Below are 25,826 nucleotides of genomic sequence, written 5' to 3' on the forward strand. Positions count from 1 at the left end.
CTGAAAAAGATCATGGCCAGCAAACTATCTTCGTCACATGAATTCTGCTAGGTACGATTCCAGCATATTACAATTCGTACCGCATTGAATCTTATTACGATGCTTCGCTAGCCGCCAAGTAATCTCTATCCCCTGTGTGTGTGCTCCAGTCTGTGGGTTCACAAAATGTAAGCTGTGATTCACAGTTTCGTGGTTGTATTGTTCTGGAAGCCCTTGAATACCACGATAGGCTCTCCACTCATCACTAATTATTGTGGATCCTGCCCTCACGTGTTGTATTATCGGTGGAAGTGTTTGCGCACTTCTATCTGCCACCGGAACTAGGAAGCACTCCCCTGTCTCCCGACACAGCCCACCAAACACCCACTGCTGAGGCAACACACGCCCAACATGATTTTTTCTTCAAGAAAAAAGACTTTCGTCAATTTCAACTGTAGACCCAGGACTACCTATTTGGAGAGGATTCCGCATAAGGTTTACAGTACAACCTCTCTCATAAGAATGCACCATTCAACCCTCGTGTTGTGGTTAATGTCCAGTTCATCCTCACAGAACTTCACACTGGCCATCTCTTTCGACCACCAATAGATGAAAAATACAATTTTTCTGAAGTTCAGCTTGGTGCCTTCCAAAAAAGTTCCTTTTCTAATTGATTTTTGTTCTTGACACCCGTCTTTTGTGCATGTCCACCGATCGCGCTGTCCGAGTCTCATGTCATGAAGACCGCGTTGACATTTTCTTTGAGGATGCAGAACGCCCTTCTCTTGAAGAAAATTTACTGCATGTTACTCACTCGGAATTCTCTCTACTAGATTAATGAAGTTCATATTTACAGAAGAATGAAACTAAATTACTTAACTAAAAAATAGATTGCACACAGCACTCTTAACTTAAAAACTTATGAAACTTTCAAAGCTTGTTCAAACACCCGTTTCTATTGCAATAAAAATACTTTATCCACTTGCTAGTGCTACTCCATGGCAACTGGCAACTGACTGTATTCACCCTTCCGGAGACTCATGAATACACATACATAAGCTTCCTTGTCATTTTGGTGTCGTTAAGGGATGGTTGTGGGAGAGGGTAATTGACCTGGCGAAAGGTGGTGGTCCATTGTATTTCAGTTGGGAAGGTAACGGATTCATAGTTATTTTTAAAGTCGGTTCCACGTAGATCATTAGTCTGCAACCAACAAGATAATAATGTCTTCTAAGCTTAGTGAAGGAGACAATCGCAACCCTCATTTTGGAATTCTCAATAACCCTCATTTTGAATTTTTCAATATTGTAGAATGAATAGTGAAGCGAAGCATGATATGGATGAATATAGCATAGACGACAAGCTCATAGAAAAACTTTTCCTATACTGATAGATTTTCAGATTGAATTCTTTTTAAAATGCTCTTTCTTATGAAGTTAACAGTTGATCTATACAACAGTATTATTAATACACAGTATCATTAATATTCTTTTTATTTCTCGATCTGTATCTTGATTAGGTAGAATATAATTACAATAGACGTAGACTAACTTACCCATAGATTAACCCATTTTTTTGACACTAGAGAATGTCATAAAAGTATACGAAACTAGTTGTGATTTATAGAATAATAACAAGGGTACTTGAGTGAGTTCCATGTTATGATGAAAGTATTGATTAACATTGGTGATGGAATCCTTGTCTATTATTCGAAAAGACATATAGCGCTATCCCTTTTTACATTTTCAACGTTGCCAGATCGTTTTTAACAATATAGAAATAAGATAATAATTAACAATATAGATTAAAAGTCAGTTATATTTATAGGTTTAACAGTGCATTTAGTGACAGACATAGGCCTACACTCCAAAAGACATCATACTGAGTGGAGCCCGCAAAATATGGATTGTGAAATATATTGGTAAAAGTCAGTTATATTTATTGGTTTAAAAGTGCATTCAGTGACAGACATAGGCCTACACTCCAAAAGTCATCATACTGAGTGGAGCCCACAAAATATGGATTGTGAAATATATTGGTAAGTTATACTTTACCTGTATTATCAACTATCAAATATTTTTACAACTTGCATGAATTTTTTTCAAAAAATTGAATGTCTTTATATTGTTAATATTACACCCTTGCTTCATAATGAGATGGATTAGCATTTATGTTGTTGGTACTTTAATTAATAGCAATGTCTGGATTTCATGAATTTCGGGATTTTATGAATAGAAAACTTTGAAATTCAACTTGAGACTCGTTCTCGTATCAATGGTACCGTAGTAGAAATCACCCCTGATGCCCTGATAAACAATTTAAATTCCATATCATCCCCTAGATGACAGAGTGATTATACTGTAACAATAACAATAACATAAGAAAAAGAAGAAGAACAAGAAAAGAAGAAAAAGAAGAAATGGTTGTAGTGGTTGAACCTTTCAAGTTTCCTTCCAATTTATATAAATTTTACAGATTTCTAATTGAATTCTCATTACCCGCTAAACGATGGAGGTGCGATAGTAACGCAGCCTAGTAGCGAAAATAAGAACTACTAGAACTACACCAAAGTAGAAATTGGACGGAGTACATTTCTTGGCACATAACGGAAAAGATCCGGAAATAGTATATTTCGCACCTAGAGCAGAAAAACATTTTTGCCCGTGGTGCGAACGATATTTTTCGCCACACTACAGGTATTGCTGACAAAATAAATAAAGAATACAAAATAAAGAATACTCGTTAAGCTATCGTACCTCTTGATTTTAGTGGTAGAAGATTTGCAGTCAGGATTTCAGATTCTTTTAAAATTTCACTTGGAATACCACAGTCATCTTCAAGCATTTTTGAAAATTCGGAATGCACTAACAACAATAAATAATTGAATAAAACTGGTTGCGAAGCGATTAGTTTGATTCGAAACTGGAACTAAATCATGGCGACTTCAGCTTATTATGAAAGTGGACACTCGCCCGATCTAGCGGATGACTTATTAATAATAATTAGCGCGTTGTTTCCAGCCATAAGCGGCTGGAAAGAGACACTTTCTGGCCTAGACCGGAAAAGAAACCCTTTTCTGACGTCGTCTGCAAACAAGGTCTTTCAGATCTACTTAGGGACTGGAAAACAGCTGCTTTCTGTGCAGTGTGGCGAAAATTCAATATTAACAGTTTTCAATGAATTTTTGTATCAGTGCTTGAAAGAGATAAAATTGAGGGAAAATGTACTGACGGTTGCCAGTGATATTCACAATTATCCGACTAGGGCCAGTGGAGATCTGCATGTACCTAGGTGCAGACTCAGCAAATCTCTTTCGAGTTTTCCAATAGTGGGGATAAAAATTTTTCAACCTTTTACCAGCCTCCTTCCGTACCCTTCCCCTGCCTGTATTCCTCAGACATTTAAGAAAATGGCTAATAGAAAATCCATTCTACTCTTTAGAGGAATTCAGGACAGTGGAAGGTAGAATAAATTATTAATGTCAACTATTACATGAAATAGTTAATTATAACGTGGCCCTATTAAGGGTGAACTATTGAATGCTATTAATTGATATTTGTTGTCTTTACTCATTTTAAGGATTTTTTATTATGTATTTTGACCTAAGTATGATTTTATTATGTATCGTAATTTTATAAAATATTTTGTGACGTAGCCTTATGTACTACTGTATCGCCAGGCTAAATAAATTGATTGATTGATTGAACATATTACTTTATTATAACAGGCTCGTCTGTACATAGTACTTACATAGATACGTAGGTAAGTAGTTAATTCCATGTGATAATAGAATATAGGAGATAAGGATAGGCTACAGTATATCAATGAAATAACGTTTGAAACCTTCAATGTTGAACAATGGCATATAATACCTCTTACAACTCATCGAAAGGAGAGCCAAAACAATATGATTTGCGATTGTGCATATATAAAAGTAATCCATTGTTGAAGAAAAGTTGTGAATCCATTCTTTTTCACTATATTATTTCAAACTTTGAATAAAAACATCTTTGAAGTGAAAAGACTTACATTTTAGCAGTGACCACGTTTCATAGTTGAAAAGTGAGTGTTTTTTATTCAAAGTTCATATCCACTATAATATTGCTGAACTCGTATAATACCAGTTCACAATGCTCTCATTAATACTGAATCATGTACTGCAATATTATTCAGTTCAATTCATGACAAAGATGTCAGGTGGCTACTGTGAATTGGTCTTGCTTCTTAAAGATATTCTCTCACACAAGCATGTTTGAGTGCCGTTTGCACAGTCAAAGCTGAATTTACTGTAATCAGTTGGTGGCTTCAACTCAAAATGAACCACAATATAAGGAACGAGACTTGATGTGGATTTAATCCAGTTTGAAGTACAGGTATTCATTGATCCAGGAGTTCAATTTTTAAAGCTTTCTGAAAACGTATCTTCTTTTGTAGTAATAATAATAATAATAATAAAAAAACCTCTCTGCCATATCGTTTAAATATAATTAATGTAGCATTGTAAACTTTTTGCAACTTGAAAAAGGGAAAAAATTATCTTTCTCCTCTCCCCCCGGACGGATCTTATCCATGGGGCGAATGCCAGTAATGTAATACTTATATAGAAATATTTTTGTAACAAATTGTTGTATATTTGATCAATAAAGGCGATTATTATTATTATTAATCCAGTTTGAAACTAAATTTAGTTTAAACTGATACTGTGCAAACAGCACTCAATGTTGCAGGGTTTCAACATCACCTATAGTCCGTACAAATTTACTTCAGTCTTGGAGGAATATGCAGCGCAGAGAAATGGAGGGAGATCAGCCAATTACAGTGATTAATAGTCATAGGTAGAAGCACAGTTGCCAATTTGTCAGTAGTCTGACTGCTTCCAGACAGGAAACGTCGTATGTGTAGCATGAGCACATGAACAGTCACTAGAAGTTGGAGAACGATGGCAACTTTGGCAACCTCTGTATCCTTCCCGCTGTATGCTTTCTCTGTTGCGCATGCCCATCCCAAGTAAGAAGTAATTCTGCACAGAGTATAATAATGAGTATTCTCATTTTCATGTTACATCATCTCTCAGCTCCGAGAACAGACTATAGATTCACATTTGTAACCATCACTGATAACACCTTTTGGGTTTGATTTTAAAATGATTTTAATAAATCTTCATCAACATTAGTAACTAAGAACAGGCATGAAGATTGATGAATATTATAGAGAAGTTGATTAGAATGATACATTTAATTCCATGAATGCATAGAAATAGACTGTCTCTTTCAAACTAGTCTGAAAAATTGACATGAGAAATAGAGGGTAACTTTACAATGTTGAAAAAGTTCTCAAATTCAATATGCTTTGAAATTTCAAATCAAAAAATCAATCAAAAATGGTAACAGTCATACGATTTTACAATGCATAAAATTAGAATACCACAAAACTACATGTGATGATAACCAATAATACTTACAAAATTAATCATCTTGGAGAATAATAACATTTTCAAACAGGATAGACTAAAACTGTTTGTACCCGTGTAAAACATAATAATGATAATAAATACATACCAATATACATCTAGAATTGACATAGATTGTTTAAAATGTTATTTGAAACAAACTACAATAAAAATGGAAAGAGATAAGAGAAACAAATAATAGACAAGATGACAAAGATACTTTCTAAGTAACACCCTGTAAGAAATGGCAATGAGAGAAAAATGGATCTTTGATCATTACTGTAATAATTTAAATGTCTCACTGTATAATATTATAGACGATGATTGTAGCATAGTCTTTAGATGGATGAAAAATTGTGTCGAAGTTGAATAAAATATATATTGCAGATCAATCCTACGTTGACGACGTTGGAAATGGTGAAGGATGAGATCTGAAATTTCAGAAAATTTCAATGAGAAAAAATTTCAGACTGAGAATATTTAGGAAAATTTTCTAAATCCCAAATGTAGCAGCCGGTTCCAGAAGAATTTAGAAGTCACATAGAACAGGGAAAAGGCTCTCACACATGAGACAATGAAATTATTACATAGCTCAATCAATAGCTCACCGTATCATATTGACGAAATCTTATGCTAGATTATCTCCATGGTATTATCCATGTCTTGTGAATATTATTTATATGATAGTTGAGTGCTCAGAAAGTAAAATGGAACTCAACATACAGCGAGGGCATAAATAATGTGAACACGAACCATATTTACAATGAAACTTACCTGAAATATTCTGACATTCTCCAAAATGCATTAAATTTATATAGGGGAGTGCACTTCACACAGTTATTACTACTGCAGTGAAAGATAAATATAGCAAATTGAGAAGCATTTAAAACATTTCCAGTTTTAGTTTTTCAAATTTTTGATTTTTGATAACGTCCCAGTTTAGTCAAAAATCAACTAGGAAATTATTATAGAAGGGGACACCAAAAGGTTTAAAGATGGTTAAATATAGTAGCCTAATTTGGTAAATGTTTTAAAGAAAGTTATTTTGTTTTCAATAGATTTCCAATTACATATTTGACACTCTATAGTACATTATATTGGATACTCTTATCATCTTATCTTCAGAATATTTCGACACGTTTTACGTATTCTGTTGATCAGAACTCAGATAATGATATTCAAGTTCAGAATAAAATTTTCAACAGATTTTTCTATCATCAGTCAATATCTTTGTACAGGAGAGCAACGAAAAGTAACCTCATAGAAAATCAACTAGGGTATTAAAAAATACAACAAAAAATAATATCTCTCACTAAATTGTTTAGCTAAAACTAGTTACTATTAGAGTGAGTTCTACTAAATTTTTAGTGTCTGAAATTTCAACGAAATTCTAATGTGAAACTACACTGTAATATCGAGACTAAAAATTTGATACTAATGAAAAACCATTAATCAAAGATCTGCCTAGAATGGAAACAGAGAAAAGTCGTAAGACTCAAGCAAGACTGAAAATTATTTTAATAACTTGCGCCTAGAGTTTGAAACGGTTTCAATAATTTCCTCTTAAAAAATGGATTATATTATTAAATTAAATGTATGAAAATCAACAACATGCATTGAAAGATTTAAAAATCTATACTAGAAGACAAATCACATAAACAAAATTTAGTTTAGCCTGGTGAATATAATATTGCTTACAACACTCGTTATTGTACAAGTTTGGTAAAGTATGGAGTACCTCAGGGATCGGTTCTTGGCCCTCTCCTCTTTATCATTGCAATTAATGACACTGGTCTGAAAACAAATGCTTTGGTATATGCTGACGACACTACACTGATCAATAGAGGACGTGATGTGCAGTTGCTGGGGCAAGCTGCTGATAGTTCTTTGAGGTCTGCTGAGAGCTGGTTCAACCAAAACAATTTGCTGCTGAACAAGGACAAGACACAGAAGCTTCTCTGCTCCTTGGGACAGGTTGGGCGAGTGGTTGAAACTGATGTGAAGTTGCTGGGTTTTCCTTGAATACCAGAATAAGCTGGACAAGTCATATTGTCAATGTTTGCTCCAGGCTGTCCAGTGCGCTCTATCTTCTGTGAAAGTTGAAATCGGAAATTGGTGCCGGATACCTGCTTACTGTCTACTAAGCCATGTTTCACAGCCATGTCTGTTATGGACTTCACCTGTGGGATCACTCTGGACGACTTGATGATGTGCTGCTTCAGCAGAAAAAGGCTGTTCGAGTGCTGACGGGCAGTGACTACATGGCTCATTGCAGACCACTCTTCAAGAGGCTAAAATGCTTACTGTTGTAAATCAGTACATTGTTGAATGTCTGGTTCGCATCAGAGACAGAGCTAGGAGTGCTGATACATGGCTATGGAACCAGTCAGACTCACCTCATCAACATGCCAAGATGCCGTTTAGCAAGGACTCAGAGGTGTTATCCTTTCATTGCCTTCAAGATGTTTAATAAGCTGCCAGAGTGGGTCAAGGATAGTGGAAGTGACAGACAATTCCGAGCAGTTTTGAAATCACTCTTGGTGGAGCATCCATTTTAAAGGCTGAGTGAATTTCTTGATAGTGAGATGACATTTTGAAACTTTCTTGTGACATGTTTTATAAACTCTTGACACAGTCTATCCAGCAGCGCTGGTCAATGACTTAGAATAAAACTAAACTAAACTTTGCACTAACTTTTATTTGGAAAATTGTACAAAACTGTGGATGTGATTGAACATTGAATAATTTTGAAAGAAAACAGATATCAATTTTTGGTAATATTGTTTTTGGTTCAAGTGATTGGAATGATTTATTGGATACCAGGATACTATGGAATTACTACTAGTATTTTTGTTCAATTACTAAAATACCACCTAACAAGCCTACTGTATAGCACAATTATTAATAAGGCCATCATTATCTCGTGTAGCGCCAATAATTATTATTTTAGTCATGCATTGAAAATCGATTTCCTTAAAATAATTCAATAAATGATTAGAAAAAATGCAATTTTCAAAATTTAAATGAATTTAAATTTCAATACACTGTAACTAGGACAAAATGTCCTGTTTCGACTTAATTACTTAGATTAAAAAGGATGGACAATTTTATGACAAGGAGGCACGACTACAGAAAAGTGTATTTCGTAGAAAGTACTATCCAACTTGTTTTAACGATTTATGATAAATAATAGTCGATTAAAATTATATTTAGTTTTATTTTTACTGCTAAATAAGAATGATAATAATTATAGTCACGATATAGCGCCAAGCTTCTAACTCCGCAAATTGCAGCAAGCGTCGATAATGAGCGAAATTTTTAGAAAAAGTTGAAATACCTTGAGGTTTAAATAGTTTATGAGAATAAAATTGGAGGAAGTTCAATCATGGATAGGATTAAAGGTGACAACACTGTAATAGATGAAACGTTAATTTAGTATTAGAAAAATAAATTAAAGAATCTAGTTGGATTAAAGATGAATTGAATAGCAATGGCAGCTTACCAAAATTCAATTTGAAAATAGCAAAATCGATATCCCATACCATTTTTTCATAATTGACTTGAAATTACATTTTTGAAATAATAATAAATGTTGAATGAAAAAGACTAAGAAATTGTCAAAAACCACAGATTTATTGATACTTAGAATGACCGGTTTTAAGTATCAATAAATCTGTGGTTTTTGACAATTTCTTAGTATTTTTCATTCAATATGAATAATTACCACAATATCAACTTCTCAACTACACAAAAATGTGTATTGTCTAAAAAATTGAGTAAAAAAGAATATATAAAAGTGATAAATTCCCTAAGAATCCAACAAGCTATTATTTATACAATGAATGTTAGCAAGGTTCTTGTAGCCCTTCAAGGTTGAATTATTTACAAGGGTATTATTTACAAAGATTATAAAATATTGTTAGTGAAAATTCAGCAACGACAGAATTAATACTGGAAATTTAGTCACTGGAAAATTGAATAAACAACTTACAAGAATAATTTGTGGACAGGTCACTTCAACTAGGGTACCGTTAGAAATCTTGAAGAGAGATTAAAAACAATTAAATAAGTAGTATGAAGAAAGGAACTGCAATATTATTTATAGTTTACATTATTTTTATGAAATCCTATCAATGAAATATGATTCTTTTTCTAGAATATTCTTCTATTTATGATTTTGCTTAGTATATTTTTGAAGACAAATTGTTTAATTTACATCCTTTGTACAGAATAAAACGGTGCTACGCATTGAACATATCAAAAAGTGTTTTCTTTTCTTGTACAATAATATACCTTACCGATACTTAATAATTCTTGTACAATAATATACCTTACCAATAATACCTTATACGTGGGTTTTTACAGCCTTCTCGGCCAATAATATAAATTATAAAAATATATAGATATAAGTATGTTGATGGTCAAAGATTTACCGAATTAGGAACGATCTGAACAAAGGTTCAATGTAAATAAGCCTGTGGTTACTAAACTTGACACATAATTAAACACCAAGAAATGAATAAATATTATTGAAATGTATTAATACAGAAACAGCTATTTTTACATTAAAAATTTTATGTTTTCTTATTCGTTGATGTTTTTCTTGATTCATTAGATATTAAAATTTGTTTTCGAGGTTTTTGGGTATTCAGATACTTAAGCCAGCAATTATTCATGAATTAGTTGAATAAATTGTATACAAAACTGGTTTGATAAAAATATCTCCCAACTAAATATTTTCAACTCATTGTCAGCATCGTATGCAATTTACCATTTAACTTACTGGAATATAGTTCCAGTAAGGAGATGTCGAATTAGAAGGAGTCGAATTAGCAGATTAATAATGTATTTCCGTGATATTGAACACATAATTTTGTGTGAAATATATGCGTGATCAATGAAAGGGAGATACATTACATTCCATCAGTGATTTCAACAAACCTAAACGAAATTATCTTTGTATCACTTGTGAGAGGGAAGTGTTTTAATTATTACAGCATTGTTGTTTTGTCTAGAACAAATGTCAATACATAATTTTATATGATCAATATAAAGACCCTAACAACGATCAAAATATGATGAGATTACAAATATTTTTGTGTGAAATATATGCTTAATCAAACTACATAGGGGAAATACCTTGGACCCCATTACAAACGTGAAATATGTATGCGAATTTGAAATAGATTAATATATCTTATGTTAAAAATGTCTCATAGACCCCATCAGGAAATTAATCATACACTTTCATCACAAGTAAAAACTTATCAAATCAACTCTTGGGAGTTGAAACTGACTGACTATGAAATTGTATTTATATTTACATATAACAATCAACACGAAATTCATTCATTCATTTATACGATAAGTACATTATCAAAATCATAGGGAGAGGAAAAATAAGGTAACCTTGTGCTATTCCTCTCCCAAATTTAGATAACACATAGTCCGAAATAGGTTAAGTCTTGTAGTTCTTCAATTCACAAAATTTTCAGTCCTCAAGTATTTTCACAAAGTAGATATTCGAATTTAGATGCTTCAAATTTAGAAATTGTATGTAATCTCATCATGCTTGTTCATATTTGGGTTGTTTTAAGGGTCTTTATATTGATAATATAAACTATAAATTGACATTCATTCCACACTCTCTCACAAGTGTTACCAACACAATTTTGTGTAGGTTTGTTGAATGGACTGATGGTAGTCCATTCCATTTATACACTGATAAGGCATATATTTTTCACAAAATTATATGTAATAATATCACGGAGATACATTATTAATGTGGTGTATTAGTGTTTAAATGTCGAAAATAACTGGCCTCGTTTCTTTGGCGCACTTGAGAACAGACTGGATGAATTTGACGAAACCGGTGTCTTTGGGCTTTTCCAGACCACGAAGCAGGCGATTCTTCATCACTGCCACAAACTCTCTGTTGCTCAGTTGCCCGTCAACTGAAATGAATGAAAAAACGTTTAAAATCACAAAGAATAATAGTTATTTGTATATCTATAGTGAAAAGTACTGTTTTTTCTCCCTGAGGGAAAAGTTTGAAGCCCGAGGCGAAGCCGAGGGCAACAATTTTCCTGAGGGAGAAAAAACATTTTTCACTCATGATATACACAACATTTATCCTCCACCTACATTTTTATAAAAACTGTAAATAAAATAATTTTTAAAAACGTACGTGACCAAACAATGTGTTAGAACATAATCTAAAAAGTAAACAGCTGGGCTGGCTTGTAATCACAGTTCTCCGCCAACAGCGCTATGCGCTATCTGTCGGCAAAAGTTGTAACAACAATGGCCGCCACAACTACAACTATGATGAAGTTCCAGTTTCAAATTTGATTAGTTAATGAGGAATATTCGTTGGCTGGTATGTTGAATAACATGGAATAAAAAAAATTGTACATTTTTTTAGTAGCCTATAGTGATATGAAGTTTGTAATAATTTTAGCATACAAACATACATTTCATATATTGATCAAATGTCTGGTTGAGGTATTGAATTTAGTTGGTTTAATGACTACTCTATATTCTTCCTCATCTGAGCTTAGACCTTCTGACCTATTATTTTCAAATGTACGTTTTTAAAATAGAGATGCTTCCCATGTTATTTAAATGGAGTTACTTTTACGCTCTAGGGAGTTTTCCTGTTTTTCCTCCCGAGAGCGAAAAAGTGACACTTTAGTATTATGTTCCAGGGAGTAAAGTAAGCTCTTTAGAGGAGGTGGAAGAATAGTATATTTCGCACCTAGGGCCGAAAATGAGACAGTTCCAGCTCGAAATCGGGAAAGATTGAGAGCCGGATAACAGATTTTTGCCCATGGTGCGAACGCTATTTTTCGCCACACCGAAAAATAAAACAATATACATATATGAGAATAATTGTTTATTAGGCACTTCCGAAAGCAAAACTGGAAGGTCATGACTCTAGCAAATCTGAGGTTATCTGAATATCAGGAAATTGCCCAAGTATTTTTATTTTTTATTCTGATTTGTCTAAATAAACTAGAAGATTATGTTCAATTATGTGGGAGGTTGAGTTTATACTTTTTTATTCTTTCAAATGACAATAAGATGATATTATTATAAATGTTTTAATTATTGAATAATAAACACAAATAATGAAAAGTTTTTGATCAGCTGTTTTAGCACACTTGAAATTTGGCCAATCTGAATGTCAACGTCAACAATGCTTGTTGTCATCGACTTCGGAAGTTTAGGTTACAAGTTCTATCCTACTCTGAAAATCGAATTTGAATAGTTTATAATATTTATATCTTATCTGTATTTCATTCATCCAAATAAAATGATAGTATATTATTGCAGAATACTTTATTCAATTCTAGAAGCATAAACTGATTCCGTTTCATAAACTATTTTGTAAACACGTTCACATCAAATCAGAATCAGCTGACTTCAAGGTTATTTTACAGCCCTAGGGCCGTAAAAATTTTACCGGCCTGGTCAGAAAACAATCACTTTCGGCCTCCATATGACGCACGAAAACCAGCTCATTACATCCAAGTGGGGCGAAAAATAAATTACAGCTGTGATGTGTCACTACAGCTTTATTCTTTATTGATTCCTACAGAAAGTACATCATCAAAATGATAGGGAGAGATAAAATAAGGTAACCTTGTGCTATTCCTCTTCCAAATTTAGATAAAAAGATTTTGTATTGATTTCAACAAGAAACTGCAGTTCAGTGTACAAATCCAATTAATGTGGATGTGACAAAAATGAAGTAACGTTTAAAATTACAAAAAAAAGATAATAAAAAGAGAAGATAGCAAAACGTGACAAGACTTGACAAAAAAAACTGAATTCAGGAAACATTGACTAAGGACTCCGTTACACCTGCATAGAAGATTAACTGGAGTTCAATAGCCAGTGTATTGATTAATAAATAAATCAATAGCTTCAAGTGTCTTTATATTGATAATATAAACTACTAGTAGTTCTGTGAACAGTAGACCTCACGCAGTATTCTCATCCACAAGTACCTGATTGAAACTATAGAACTTATGAAAATACAGCAATAGACTGGCTTCTCCACACATCTGTGTAATCACTTGTCAGCTGATTTATGATGAATTATTCTATAGTCTGATTTTTACTCTAATATTCGCGTATGAAGGAGGCTCCTTTTTCCTTTTATATTATCCTTGAAATGCAAAATTTCCAAAAACCTTGTATATACGTCGACGCGCAATTAAGAAAGGAATAAAATTTCATGAAAATCTATTACCGCGTTTCACCGTAAATGCGCAACATATAAACATTAAGAGAAATGCCAAACCGTCGACTTGAATCTTGGACCTCACTTCGCTCGGTCAATAAATTGACATTCATTCCACACTCTCTCACAAGTGTTACCAACACAATTTTGTGTAGGTTTGTTGAATGGACTAATGTAGTTCATTCCCTTTATATACTGATAAGGCATTTATATTTTTCACAAAATTATATGTAATAATATCACGGAACTACATTATTAAATCCTTCCCAATCCTTCTGCATTGCATCGAGTATTGTCATCAATAAAAAAGTGCATGGATATAATTGGAATGATTTAACAGAAAAATGAAGAGAATACTCACGATTTTCATCGAATATTGTGAAAACGACGTTTATTACATGATCACTCAGATCCACATGAGCAACTGTCTTGGCCACGTGTTTCAAGGTTCCTGAAATAAGAAAATATTGTGGTTATTTGTTTCAAAATTGACTCTCTTGAAACTACTAAACAAAGTATTTTGCATAATTTATACCAATATTTCCTGGTGAAAAATGAAGGGGAAAGTGAATAGATCAGTTGTGAGGCCAGCTATGCTGTATGGAACAGAATCATGGCCCATTTCAAAGGAATAGGACCGAAAGATGGAAGTGACTGAGATGAGAATGTTAAGATGGATGTGTGGGGTTACAAGAAGAGATAAAATAAGAAATGAATTGATCAGAGGCACTGTAAAAGTTGGACCACTGGGAAAGAAAATGCAGGAGACAAGGATGAGGTGGTTTGGGCATGTACAGCGACGGGAGGAGGATTATGTTGGACGAAGAGTGCAGAATTTGGTTTTGGATGGTGTGAGAGGACGAGGTAGACCTAGGATGAGGTGGGGAGATAGACTTGCGGGATAGTGGTTGGAGGAGAGAGGAAGCATTCGATAGGGCTTTGTGGAGAGGCAGACTAAGAGAAAGAAATGCCGACCCTATTTAAATGGGATAAGACACAGCCAAAGAAGAAGAAGAAGAAGATACCAATATTTTCTGGTCTAACCAAATTCAAATCCATTTATCACATTCAAATTGCAAAATAGGAACATGCTGTCATGAATAACAGTTCAGTAATGTTTAAATGATGATTAAAGGTGAGGAATAAGGATAAGTGAAGAGAAATTTGATAGAATTAGCTTATTTGATGGGTCTGAGAGATTCGTTCTATTAAACCCTGATCTATAAGGATGAGTGCGTTCTAGGCTACTTGTTGAGTGGAGATTTCCCTATCAGAATATTTTAATTAATTAAACATAATAATGTTCAATACACTAATAAACACCATTTAAGGTTGGAGAAACATTACCACAATATCATTATAGATCACTATTAAATGTGCTATGACTATCAGTACTTGACAGACTACTATAACAAACCAATGGTTCTAACTGATTTCTCAGCAAAACTCAATACTATACTATAGAAACTATATACTATACTATATACCATATAGAAACTATATAATAATATAATAATTACATTATAAGCATAGTAGCCTCATAGTCACTTAAATTCAGCCACAAAAAAGTTATAAAACAATAAACTTATAGAGAATGATATAATCTTCTACCATCTTAATATAGGTTATGTTTCTGAGTATTTAGATTTTGGAAATATCATTTAATTTGAGTTGGTTTTTCTCATAATTCTAAAGACTCACCTTGGTCAATAGAAGCTCCAGCGATATGATAGAAAGTGAGTGCTGTGTCAACGTCGTTGATGTTATTCAAAAAGTGGAAAAACTTGAGATAATCGTCTCTACTGATACCTTGCGGATTTTCTCTGAATCTGCCAACAAAACAAAAAATTATTTCTGAGACAAGACTCACATTTTCAGATTGTGATTTGGTGTAGAAATTTAAATGGACATAACCTATGCATAATATTTGGAAAATTTGAAATTAAATAAGGAAATTGAAGAAGTTTTGGGCAATAGCCTGTTTTTTTTTTCATTTCCGATCGTTGTATTGTTTGTGCTAACCTAATAAATAAATAAATTATCACTTGAAGCAGTGGTGTGTAATTTTATAACCTAATAATACTTTGGACAACATTAACTTAAAATCAAAGTTTGGGAGAGAAATTATACAGGCTCAGCCTAGTTTTACCTCCATGGTCATGGTGATTATAGTGTTTTGTAAGCGACAAAATGACTAATTTTAAGAGAGCCATAAAAAACGTTTTAATAGAAATATATCCTTATAGTAAAGAGGAGTTTCTAATTTGAGGGTATTTTGTTTGCTGTTTGTATACTTACTCCCAGGGCCATCTATATCTAAGTTGATATTTGGCCGCACCAACAAACTGTTTCCACGTAGTTCGCTCCTCAGCATCTCTTTCTGTTGCTCCAAGTCTCTCCATGTCAGTCTTGACCTGTTGTCACGATCTCTGTCTGGGTCTCCCACGGGGTCTTCTTCCTAGAGGGTTGGGTGTTGAAACTGTTTTAAGCTTGGGCTCTTTTCCTCTTGTGAGTATGTGCCCAGCCCATTGTAATCTCCTACATTTTATTTCACTTACAATGTCTGGTTTATTGAAGATGTCTCTGATTTCCTTATTATGTTTCCTCCTCCATTCTCCTTGCTCGTACGTGGGCCCATATATCTTTCGCAGCACTTTATTTTCAAAGACTATGAGCTTTTGTTCTTCTTTCTTGATATGTTTTCCAAGTTTCAGACCCATAGAGTAACACTGGACTTATAATTGTCTTGTATAGTCTGAGCTTTGTTCTGTGAGATAGGGACTTTGAAGAAAGTAGTTTTTTCAGGCATACATACACCTGTTTGCTGAGTTTACCCTATTTTGTATCTCTACACTATCCAAATTTTTACTTGAGATTGTTACTCAGAGATATTTGAATTGCTGCACTTGTTTGAATTTATGTTCATATAGTTTCAGGCTGCCCATCCTTTCCCCCTGGTTTCTTGTAAAATGTATAAATTTAGTTTGGAGTCATTTATTATTAGGCCCATTTTCTCGGCTTCTTCTATTAGCAATTTGGTGAGAGTTTTCATGTCCTCTATATTTTCTGAGATAATTGCCACATCATCTGCAAAAGCCAACACATTAATTTCCGATCCAACGTCTATACCGACATCTTGCTGTGCTACTTTTTGAAGCGCTTCTTCTATGTCACATCATCTGCAAAAGCACACACATTAATTTCCGATCCAACGTCTACACCGACATCTTGCTGTGCTACTTTTTGAAGCGCTTCTTCTATGTCACATCATCTGCAAAAGCACACACATTAATTTCCGATCCAACGTCTACACCGACATCTTGCTGTGCTACTTTTTGAAGCGCTTCTTCTATGTCACATCATCTGCAAAAGCACACACATTAATTTCCGATCCAACGTCTACACCGACATCTTGCTGTGCTACTTTTTGAAGCGCTTCTTCTATGTCACATCATCTGCAAAAGCACACACATTAATTTCCGATCCAACGTCTACACCGACATCTTGCTGTGCTACTTTTTGAAGCGCTTCTTCTATGTCACATCATCTGCAAAAGCTCACACATTAATTTCCGATCCAACGTCTGTCTACACCGACATCTTGCTGTGCTACTTTTTGAAGCGCTTCTTCTATGGCCAAGTTGAATAGAATTGGAGAGAGTCCATCACCCTGTTTGACTCCCTGAACCAAGAACGGTACACTGTAGTTGCTGTTTGTATGCTTGTTTAATTTTCTTATTTTTTTGAATGTAAATACTTTGTATTTATCATGTTTGATTTATGACGATGCTATGCATTTGTACAAATGTTTTCTGTAATAAAAAAATCTTGAATCTTGACCATAGCGAAGAGAGTTCACTTCAACTAGGCTACCGTTAGAAATCTTGAAGAGAGCTTAAAACAATTCAATAGCTAGTTTAAAGAAACGAACAGCAAATGCGACTATATCTTGTAGTAAACGTAGATTAGTGTTAAAAGTAGATGGTGAATAATTTTATTTGTGATCTGATGAACACATCCTCATAACCAAATCAAACATATGTTCTGAGCCATGCATGAGCAGAGGGAATCAGTGCATGTGATAATCTGAGAAGAATGGACCATCAATAGTACGATGATGAGTCTGATGGGGCTCAATTCACATTTGAAGATATACTCGAATTGAAGAAAATTGTTCATCGAAACAGCATAAGAGATTAGTCCTTCTTTAGCTGTTCCAATTCACATGTTCCATCGATTATAATTCGATATTACTGGAGCTGCCCTCAAACAGTCTCCCATTAAAACTTTTACAATATTTCCATTAATAAATAAATCCTTAGTTTAAATAATGAAATTAACGTTTTGGTAGAGAGTTAGTGGGAAGGATATTTTTAATATTCTTTCCGAAGAATGGACATTGATATGTCCAAAGCTCCGCCAATTTATGTAGATGCATAACAATATAGTTATTATCTATAGTTATTATATTACAAATTGCTTTCTCATATCATATACAGTTCAATAATTATTTTCTTAGTCTATATTATGTAAATTCATCTATAATTTTGCTGTATTGTAAGCTATTGTATATAAGTGTATAAGCCAGTATAAAATTGTAATCTACATAAATAAAGTACTCAATCAATCAATCGAATAGAAGAACCGCGAGAACGGCACTAATAATTGATAATTTTCATAAATAATTACTAATTAATTAACGATGTTCATGCAGATTGTAAACAAATTGAAAAGAGGTTTGAAACTTACACTTTTTTAACGTGTTTCAACATACGGGCTTTCTTCTTAGGAGCATACCCGGCATAAGCCAGCAATAGTTCAGTGAAATCTGCCTCCGATATTTTGCCATTATCGTCAGGGTTTTTGCGCTGAAACTAATAAATAATACACTAGTTTTAATACAAGATAGGAATGATCGATTAAAAATATTTCATTATTTATCGATAAAAATAATAATATTTTTACAGGAAAGATACACTAATGTATCACATAAAGAGAATACAGATTGTAAATACAGAGAATTATACAAATAATATTTTGAATTTTATATACTTGTACATTAGTGACATCATATAATAATTTGAATCTTCAATTTCACTTCCCATATTAGTTAATAATTGAGGCGCAGTGTATACGTTTCAGCTTTGAACTTACTCTCAAAATTAACACAACTGACATCTTTTATGAATGCTGAAAGCGCCTCCCTGCGGTACGCCTGGTTATCCCTTTTCAGGATGGAGACCTGAATTGGGAAAGCAAAATCGAATACTAGTCATAGCGGACTGGCAATAACAACAGCCAACAACATCTGTCGCCTGTCAGAGTCTCTGACTCTCTCGGGGTTTTGATAATTGTTGGAGATTTGCATATGTATATTGGCATTGCCCATGCAAAAAGAAAAAGTGTTGTTGCTCGCGAATTGATCTTTCTGGTAAAGGCTTTGCGTTATTTGTTATAATTAGCAACAATTTTGGAGCTGGACTGTCACTTAGTCTGATCTCCCAGCTAGCTATCCACAGTGGATATACTGTATACAAATACAATTCACTACAGATGAACCATTTCTTTAAAAAAATGTTCAAAACGAGTTGATTTGAAATTTTAATCGTTTCATACTTGGATATATGTATGGTTATGATTCGCAAACTGACTCAGGTATGGTATTTTATCTTGTAATAAATTCATATAGTAAAAACTAGTGTGAAAAATCGATTCTATAATACTAGTTCATTGATTCTAGTAGATTTTTTCAGTTGAAGATGAATTGAAGAAAAACAAGAAACTATCAGACAGAGAGCTGTTATCTGTAGCTACAGTATCAATTTAATATAATCTATCTCTCTATGCCCACATCGCTTTTTGTAATGTTATAAAGTGAAAATAAAAGACATTTATCTATCTAGCTGTTGGGTGGCGGTGGGCTTGTTTGAGTCGGTAGACGGGGCTTCATCTTGCTATCATTAAAGTTATCAGTATCCTCATAGGATGCTTACGAGTGTGAATGTTGAATGTCTGGTGTGTGCTTGTCCTTTAAATTTCTATTATTTTCGCTTTGCAGTTTTTACCTTGTATATAAAAAATGTTATTCTGCAAAACGTATTGCATTGCAATTCTGTATCTATTACAATGCTCAAAAATATGTATTGATTAGGTAACTACATCTTATCCTCTTTCTTTTCAAAATTTTTCCTATTTAAATCTTCTTATTTGCGATCGGGTTTTCCCCACTTTTCTTTATTCTATTTCCCAGGTATTGAATACTGTTAGGCCTACACAGGTTCTTTTTCCTCATATCCATATCCACAATACATAAAATAAACAAATTTCATCTTTGATTCCAATTCTTACTGTATTAATTCTCTTCAGTAGCTTGTCTATTATTTCGTTTTAATTTATTTTTTGCTTTTTCTTTCAGCAGTGAAATGATTGAGTTTATTCAAAAACACTTATTTTTTTACGACTTTTATTATTCAATATTGATCTCTCATATTTATTACATTTTATTGTCATTTCTTGCTTCAATTTTTTTGTCATCTCTGCATATTTTGTATTGTATTGTTTGCTAACGACGTGGTTAAGTGGTAGAATGGACAATATTGTCCAAACTTCGCCACGTCAACATAAATAAAAAAGTCATTCTATTCTATATTTGGTACTAATTCAATAGATCTGTGCTTCAGTTTAATGTAGTAGCATATTTTTATTTTTGTAAAGCTATTTTATATTTTGTTTTTGGCAAATAAATCAATCTATTCATTCAATAATCAACTCTAGTTTCAGATGAATTCACTTTCCAAAAAACTAGAACAAGTCAAGCCTGACCACTCTCTGTGTGCAAGCACCTTAAAGTATTACAATAAAATACAAATTTTTGACTAATTTTCAAAATTAATAATGGAACCACCAACCTCAAGACTTAGAATCTCCCTTTGCAGTTGTTGTTGGAACTCCAGAAATTTCTCAATAGTCAACTTCTGGTTCATGCTTGGCCCAAAAAAGTATGTGGTTAGAGCTGAGTTGACTCCCTACAAAAATTCACAACACTCGAATTACCATCATAAATTCCTCACTTATTAGAAATTTTCATAGAGAAAAGAAGTATAGCCAACTGCAACAATAATTTTATTGAAGTCTATCATGTCTTTCATTATATTTCATACAGTTCCATGAAAATCTACCAAATTCTTCCATGGAGAAAGGAAAGCATAAGAAGATATCCCATGGTGTATCAAGTTAATATGATACAGTATCATGTGTGGTGATACTGTGTATCATTTATGGTGATAAGCCACGGTATAGGGCGTTTAAGTTCCAATTTTCAAAGTTAACTCAAACTGATAGTCCTAGTAGTTCTTTATCGTGAAGTGTAAAGCTATGTGACGCTGGTAGTCTCTCAAACTGAGTCGTTCTTACACTCTCACCTGGCCAAACAGTAATAATAGACAGTAAACCACAATAATCGGCTTGAGTAACAAGAGATCGGCTTGAAAATTGGAACATATACTACGGGATATCTTCTTATACTATATTTCCTCTATTGTTCTAATCTATTCTCAATGATTCTATAGAATTAAAATTTGCATTATTATTAAAATTTTTTATTATTATTAAATTTTTTGAAATTCTATTAATATACTTCATACAGTTCCATAAAACTACCTAGCAGTTCTACTGTATTCTCCATGGTTCTATTACAAAATTCTATTATACTTTTCAAGTTTTATTATACTTTACATGGTTCTATAAGGTTGTACATGCTCCAATATTAAACAGTACTTCACATATATCTATGAAACGTCGTAAATACATGAAAATGACAATAGAGTTATCGAATTCATTTTACCGTCTATAACTATTCATTTTATGATTATGTGTTTTTATTATTGTTTAATAAATCAATAGAATTACTTCCAATCTATTGAAACCCTATTTATTAAACCCTATCATTCAAATTTTGATACGGTACATTCAACCCTAGTAAAATTTTGATACATCATTGAAAAGTCAAGAAAAGTCAACGAATTTCGAGTAATTCCACGATTAACTAGGCAATTATAGGCATGATTCATAATTTTAATGAATAATCATAGTTTTACCGTAGAGAAACAATAGCGTAAGTAGATATCCCATGGTATAGGGAATTTATGTCGCAACTTTTACTGTTATTTCAAGCCGATTACTGTCGATTATTGTCAATTTTCACTGTTTTGTTGGAGTGATAGTGTATGACGGCACAATATGAGAGACTACCAGCGTCACACAGCTGCATAGGAAAGAACTCTATCCACTAGACCACGGATCACTCTATAAAAAAACCAATGACAAATTTAGATGTAAGTTTATTCTGTCAGGTATCTTCAAACTACTGTACTTTATTGCATCCTTTCCATATTGTGAAAGGGAACAATAAAAGGGATAAAGGGAACTTGACAAAAGAAGATAGAATAAAATACTGCACCGAAATCAATTCCCAGAATAGACAACCTTCAAAGAAGAGAGAGACAACAAATAAAGTTCATCTTTAATCTATAAAAATTATAAATGGGCAGACAACATGAATCTATTGCAGTGGTTGCTGTTTTATATGGCGTGATCATCTAAAGTTTTTCTCTATTTGAATATAATTGAGTTGTCTGAACAATGTCGTTTACTGCAAGAAGACCACTTAATGGCATTTGTTTCTGCTAGACAATCGTTATAAATAAAAGAAGTTTGCCAAGTGACACAACATGAAAGAAGTTAAGGGGATTCAGTCGGAATTCTACAATTTATACTTCTAAACAATGGTTCGTGTTCTTATTAGGGCCGTTTGCATACAGTAGTCGAAGCTTAAACTCGATTTAATCAGCTGGTGGCTTAAACTCAATATAACAAACTACACTAGATACGGATTTAATCCAGTTTAAAATGAATTTTTTGTTTAAACTGTCACTGTGCAAACGGCACAACAGAAATCTGTAATATAATAAAGGAAAGAATCGGCGTATACACGAACGAGATAGAAAATTCATGAATGTCGCATCATCACGTCTGAACTACTCAACTGATTAACTTGGAATTTTGTATATAGATTCCTAATTTACCGAGAATAGTTATAAGTCTATTTTAAATTCATGAAGACATCAGTACGTCAAGTTTTTAACCCGTGCTCCGCAAGGGTTGGTTTTAACCCGTGCTCCGCAAGGGACCTGCTAGTTTTCAATAAATTGTGTAGGTTTTCTCTAGTTTTCAATAAAATTAATAATATAAAATTATCCTATCTGAGAAATTTGTCTATTAATATAATATTCTATGCATTATATTTGCATAATGCATTCGAAATTAACTATGTAATATCATGTTATTGATAATACATTATTTTAAATGAAAAAGACTAAGAAATTGTCAAAAACCACAGATTTATTGATATTTAGAAAGACCGGTTTCGGTTATTACACCATTCTCAATGTCTGATAAACTAAAACTAAATACAAGAGTAGCAGAATTTATACTAGTAGGCGAGTACTGCTATTGGTCAAGGGCATGAACGCCTGCCATTGGCCCAGCTAGACAGTTTCCTCCCACTCAACAGTGTCACAAAATGGCGGCATGAGCTATTATGAGCTTTCACTTGTTTCTTGGTTCTTATTTTGCACTGAAAGTAAATTTTGTTATCATGGCGAGTCTGTTGCTCAAGCCGCCACTGTTGAGTGGGAGGAAACTGTCTAGCTGGGCCAATGGCAGGCGTTCATGCCCTTGACCAATAGCAGTACTCGCCTACTAGTATAAATTCTGCTGCTCTTGTATTTAGTTTTAGTTTATCAGAGATTGACAATGGTGTAACAACCAAAACCGGTCTTTCTATCAATAAAATCTGTGGTTTTCGACAATTTCTTAGTATTTTTATTTAATATGAATAATTACCAAAATATCAACTTCTCAACTACACAAAAAGGGGAAAATATATTATTTATTATAATCAACATCACCATGGGTCGTATTTTGAGTTATGGATAATGCTCGTTATAATAGAAGAAAGACTAAATAATATAATAAATCTTTCCAAAGCTGTCTTTATTTGATTTTCATCTCATCAATTGTTCTATTGTTATTGTATTAATAATTATTATTGTTCCATCAAGTTATTTAGTTACATTGAGTTTTATCAAGTTATTTATATTTTACAATCCCTTTTCGAATAATTGGAGCAATCTTGATTCTAGAATGAGGACGAATCAATGCAATACGAAACTACAACAATGAATCTAAAATTCTATAGGCCTACTATTATCTTTGAATTTACACATTTTTGGCATAAGTTAAAATATCTAATAATAGCTAGCTAGTACTAGCTTGAGGCGTTATAACCTGTTCTATCATCTAAAAAGCAGGCTATCTAGATTTTTTCTAGCTCATGTCATTCTAGAGCATAAATCATGTTCGAGCATGCAGCCTTATTGCTACAAATCTATAAACCTTTTGAACAATTAATACTAATTTACAAACTATTGTTAGCAAATGTGCCAAATGATTTAAATAATTGATTTATTTCTTGATTGTTGATTACTACTATTATAATCTACGTACATGCAGCTACTTCGACATAGGATTACTAAAACAATTATTTCGAATAAATGGTATTTGAGACTCAACTTGAAAATGTGACCGGTGTGGTCACGAAACCATGGTCGTGTACCGAATAAAACTGTGTAGAATTTGACAACATTTGTGTGTTTTTATTAAACTATTTGAGACTCAAAGTCTGTAGTGTTTTCTCAAGTGGTATTTTATCGTATACATTAGGTTGAATTATTGTAATATCATGTAAAATTTTCATTGTTTTTTTCATAAAACCAAGTGGCTTTTGATTATAATAATTAAGATAATGACGATTCATGATTATTATGATTATAATGAATATGATCATCGAATGCTACTTGTATTGAAAATTTCCTGGTTAATTATTCATAATTTAATAAAATTAGTAGAATTGATGATGATGTGAAATCTCTCCATAATAAGAAAACAAAGATATTGTCAAATTTTACTAAAAACTTTTTTTAGTGAGATTAAAAACGAAATTTTTAGTGAAATTTTACAATATCTTTGTTTTCTTATTCATAATTTATATGAATATTATTGAATCCAACTGATTATATTTTATTCAGATTGCACTTGTATGATTATTTTTGTCAATCTAAATGTATAAACACATAGACTTAAGTGAAATTGAGGGAAAATTTGTTTTAAACGGGTATTGAATCAATAATAGATTAATTAACATTGCTATTTGGTTGTCTGCTACTGTATACATTCAGAGTAATTTATTTGATTCGATTTGTATAACCATAGAGAAACAATAGCATAAGTAGATATCCCATGGTATAGGGCGTTTATGTCGCAACTTATCTAAAGCAGCTAGTTCATGTAATTCTTTCCCGTGAAGTTGTATGACACTGGTAGTCTCTCATATTGTGCCGTTCATGCACTCTCACCCCAACAAAACAGTAAAATTCGACAATAATCAACAGTAATCGGCTTGAGATAACTACAGTAAAAGTTGCGACATAAACGCCCTATACCATGGGATATCTACTTACGCTATTGTTTCTCTATGGTATACTTAATAATGGTTCCAAGACATTGCTATAATTGAGAGCACTGTAGGCCTAATTTTTCCTGGAATTTTTGAATTGATTAATTCAAATAGATCTTATTCTAATGAATAATATATTTATGCAGAATTTATATTGTATTTATGCAGAAAATAAAGAATTTGAATTTATATGTTAGAAATAGTCTATTTTCTTGAATGATCTACTTAAGAGCACTGTGGGCCCACATACAATTCATGAATTCAAATAGTTCTTATTCTAATAGATAATAAATATGTTAGAAGTTATATGTTTTCTTGAATAGTCTATCATAAGTGAAGCTGTAAGTGATTCTCAATTACTCTGAACAGATCTAATATTTCAGATATTTGAAGATTTCACATTTTTTTACTAGCATAATTTAGCATAACTACATCACATAGTTTTGAGCAATGAAAATATTAGCCAACAAAAGCTATTGTAGCTCGATTAGCACTGGAAACAGCTAAGAGAAGAAAAGGAAGCGGACAAAGAGAAGAGGAAAGAAAGAGATAGAAAGAAGAGAAATAAATGCGACA

General features: G+C 32.9%; 1 protein-coding gene across 10 annotated transcripts in view; it reads right to left on the reverse strand.

The window, feature by feature from the left end:
* Positions 1-4,086: 4,086 nt before the first annotated feature.
* The window catches only part of LOC111047759 (calcium uptake protein 1 homolog, mitochondrial), a 71,297-nt gene continuing 49,557 nt past the window's right edge, over positions 4,087-25,826 (reverse strand). For 4 of the 10 annotated variants that reach the window (XM_039437537.1, XM_039437534.1, XM_039437531.1 and 1 more), the window contains 6 exons: positions 20,584-20,700; positions 18,425-18,549; positions 15,378-15,505; positions 14,038-14,127; positions 11,250-11,382; positions 4,087-5,859 (listed from right to left, as the gene is read on the reverse strand). In XM_039437537.1, coding sequence (XP_039293471.1) covers positions 5,823-5,859; positions 11,250-11,382; positions 14,038-14,127; positions 15,378-15,505; positions 18,425-18,549; positions 20,584-20,700 — 630 coding nt within the window. In that variant the 3' untranslated portion in view covers positions 4,087-5,822. Of the gene's footprint in view, positions 5,860-8,765; positions 8,839-9,419; positions 11,383-14,037; positions 14,128-15,377; positions 15,506-18,424; positions 18,550-20,583; positions 20,701-25,826 lie in introns of all 10 variants that reach the window. The other 6 variants (XM_039437536.1, XM_039437532.1, XM_039437538.1 and 3 more) reach the window with 2 other exon arrangements.

This window comes from Nilaparvata lugens, chromosome 11, assembly GCF_014356525.2.
Source record: "Nilaparvata lugens isolate BPH chromosome 11, ASM1435652v1, whole genome shotgun sequence".
In the NCBI taxonomy this organism is placed as follows: Eukaryota; Metazoa; Arthropoda; class Insecta; order Hemiptera; family Delphacidae; genus Nilaparvata; species Nilaparvata lugens.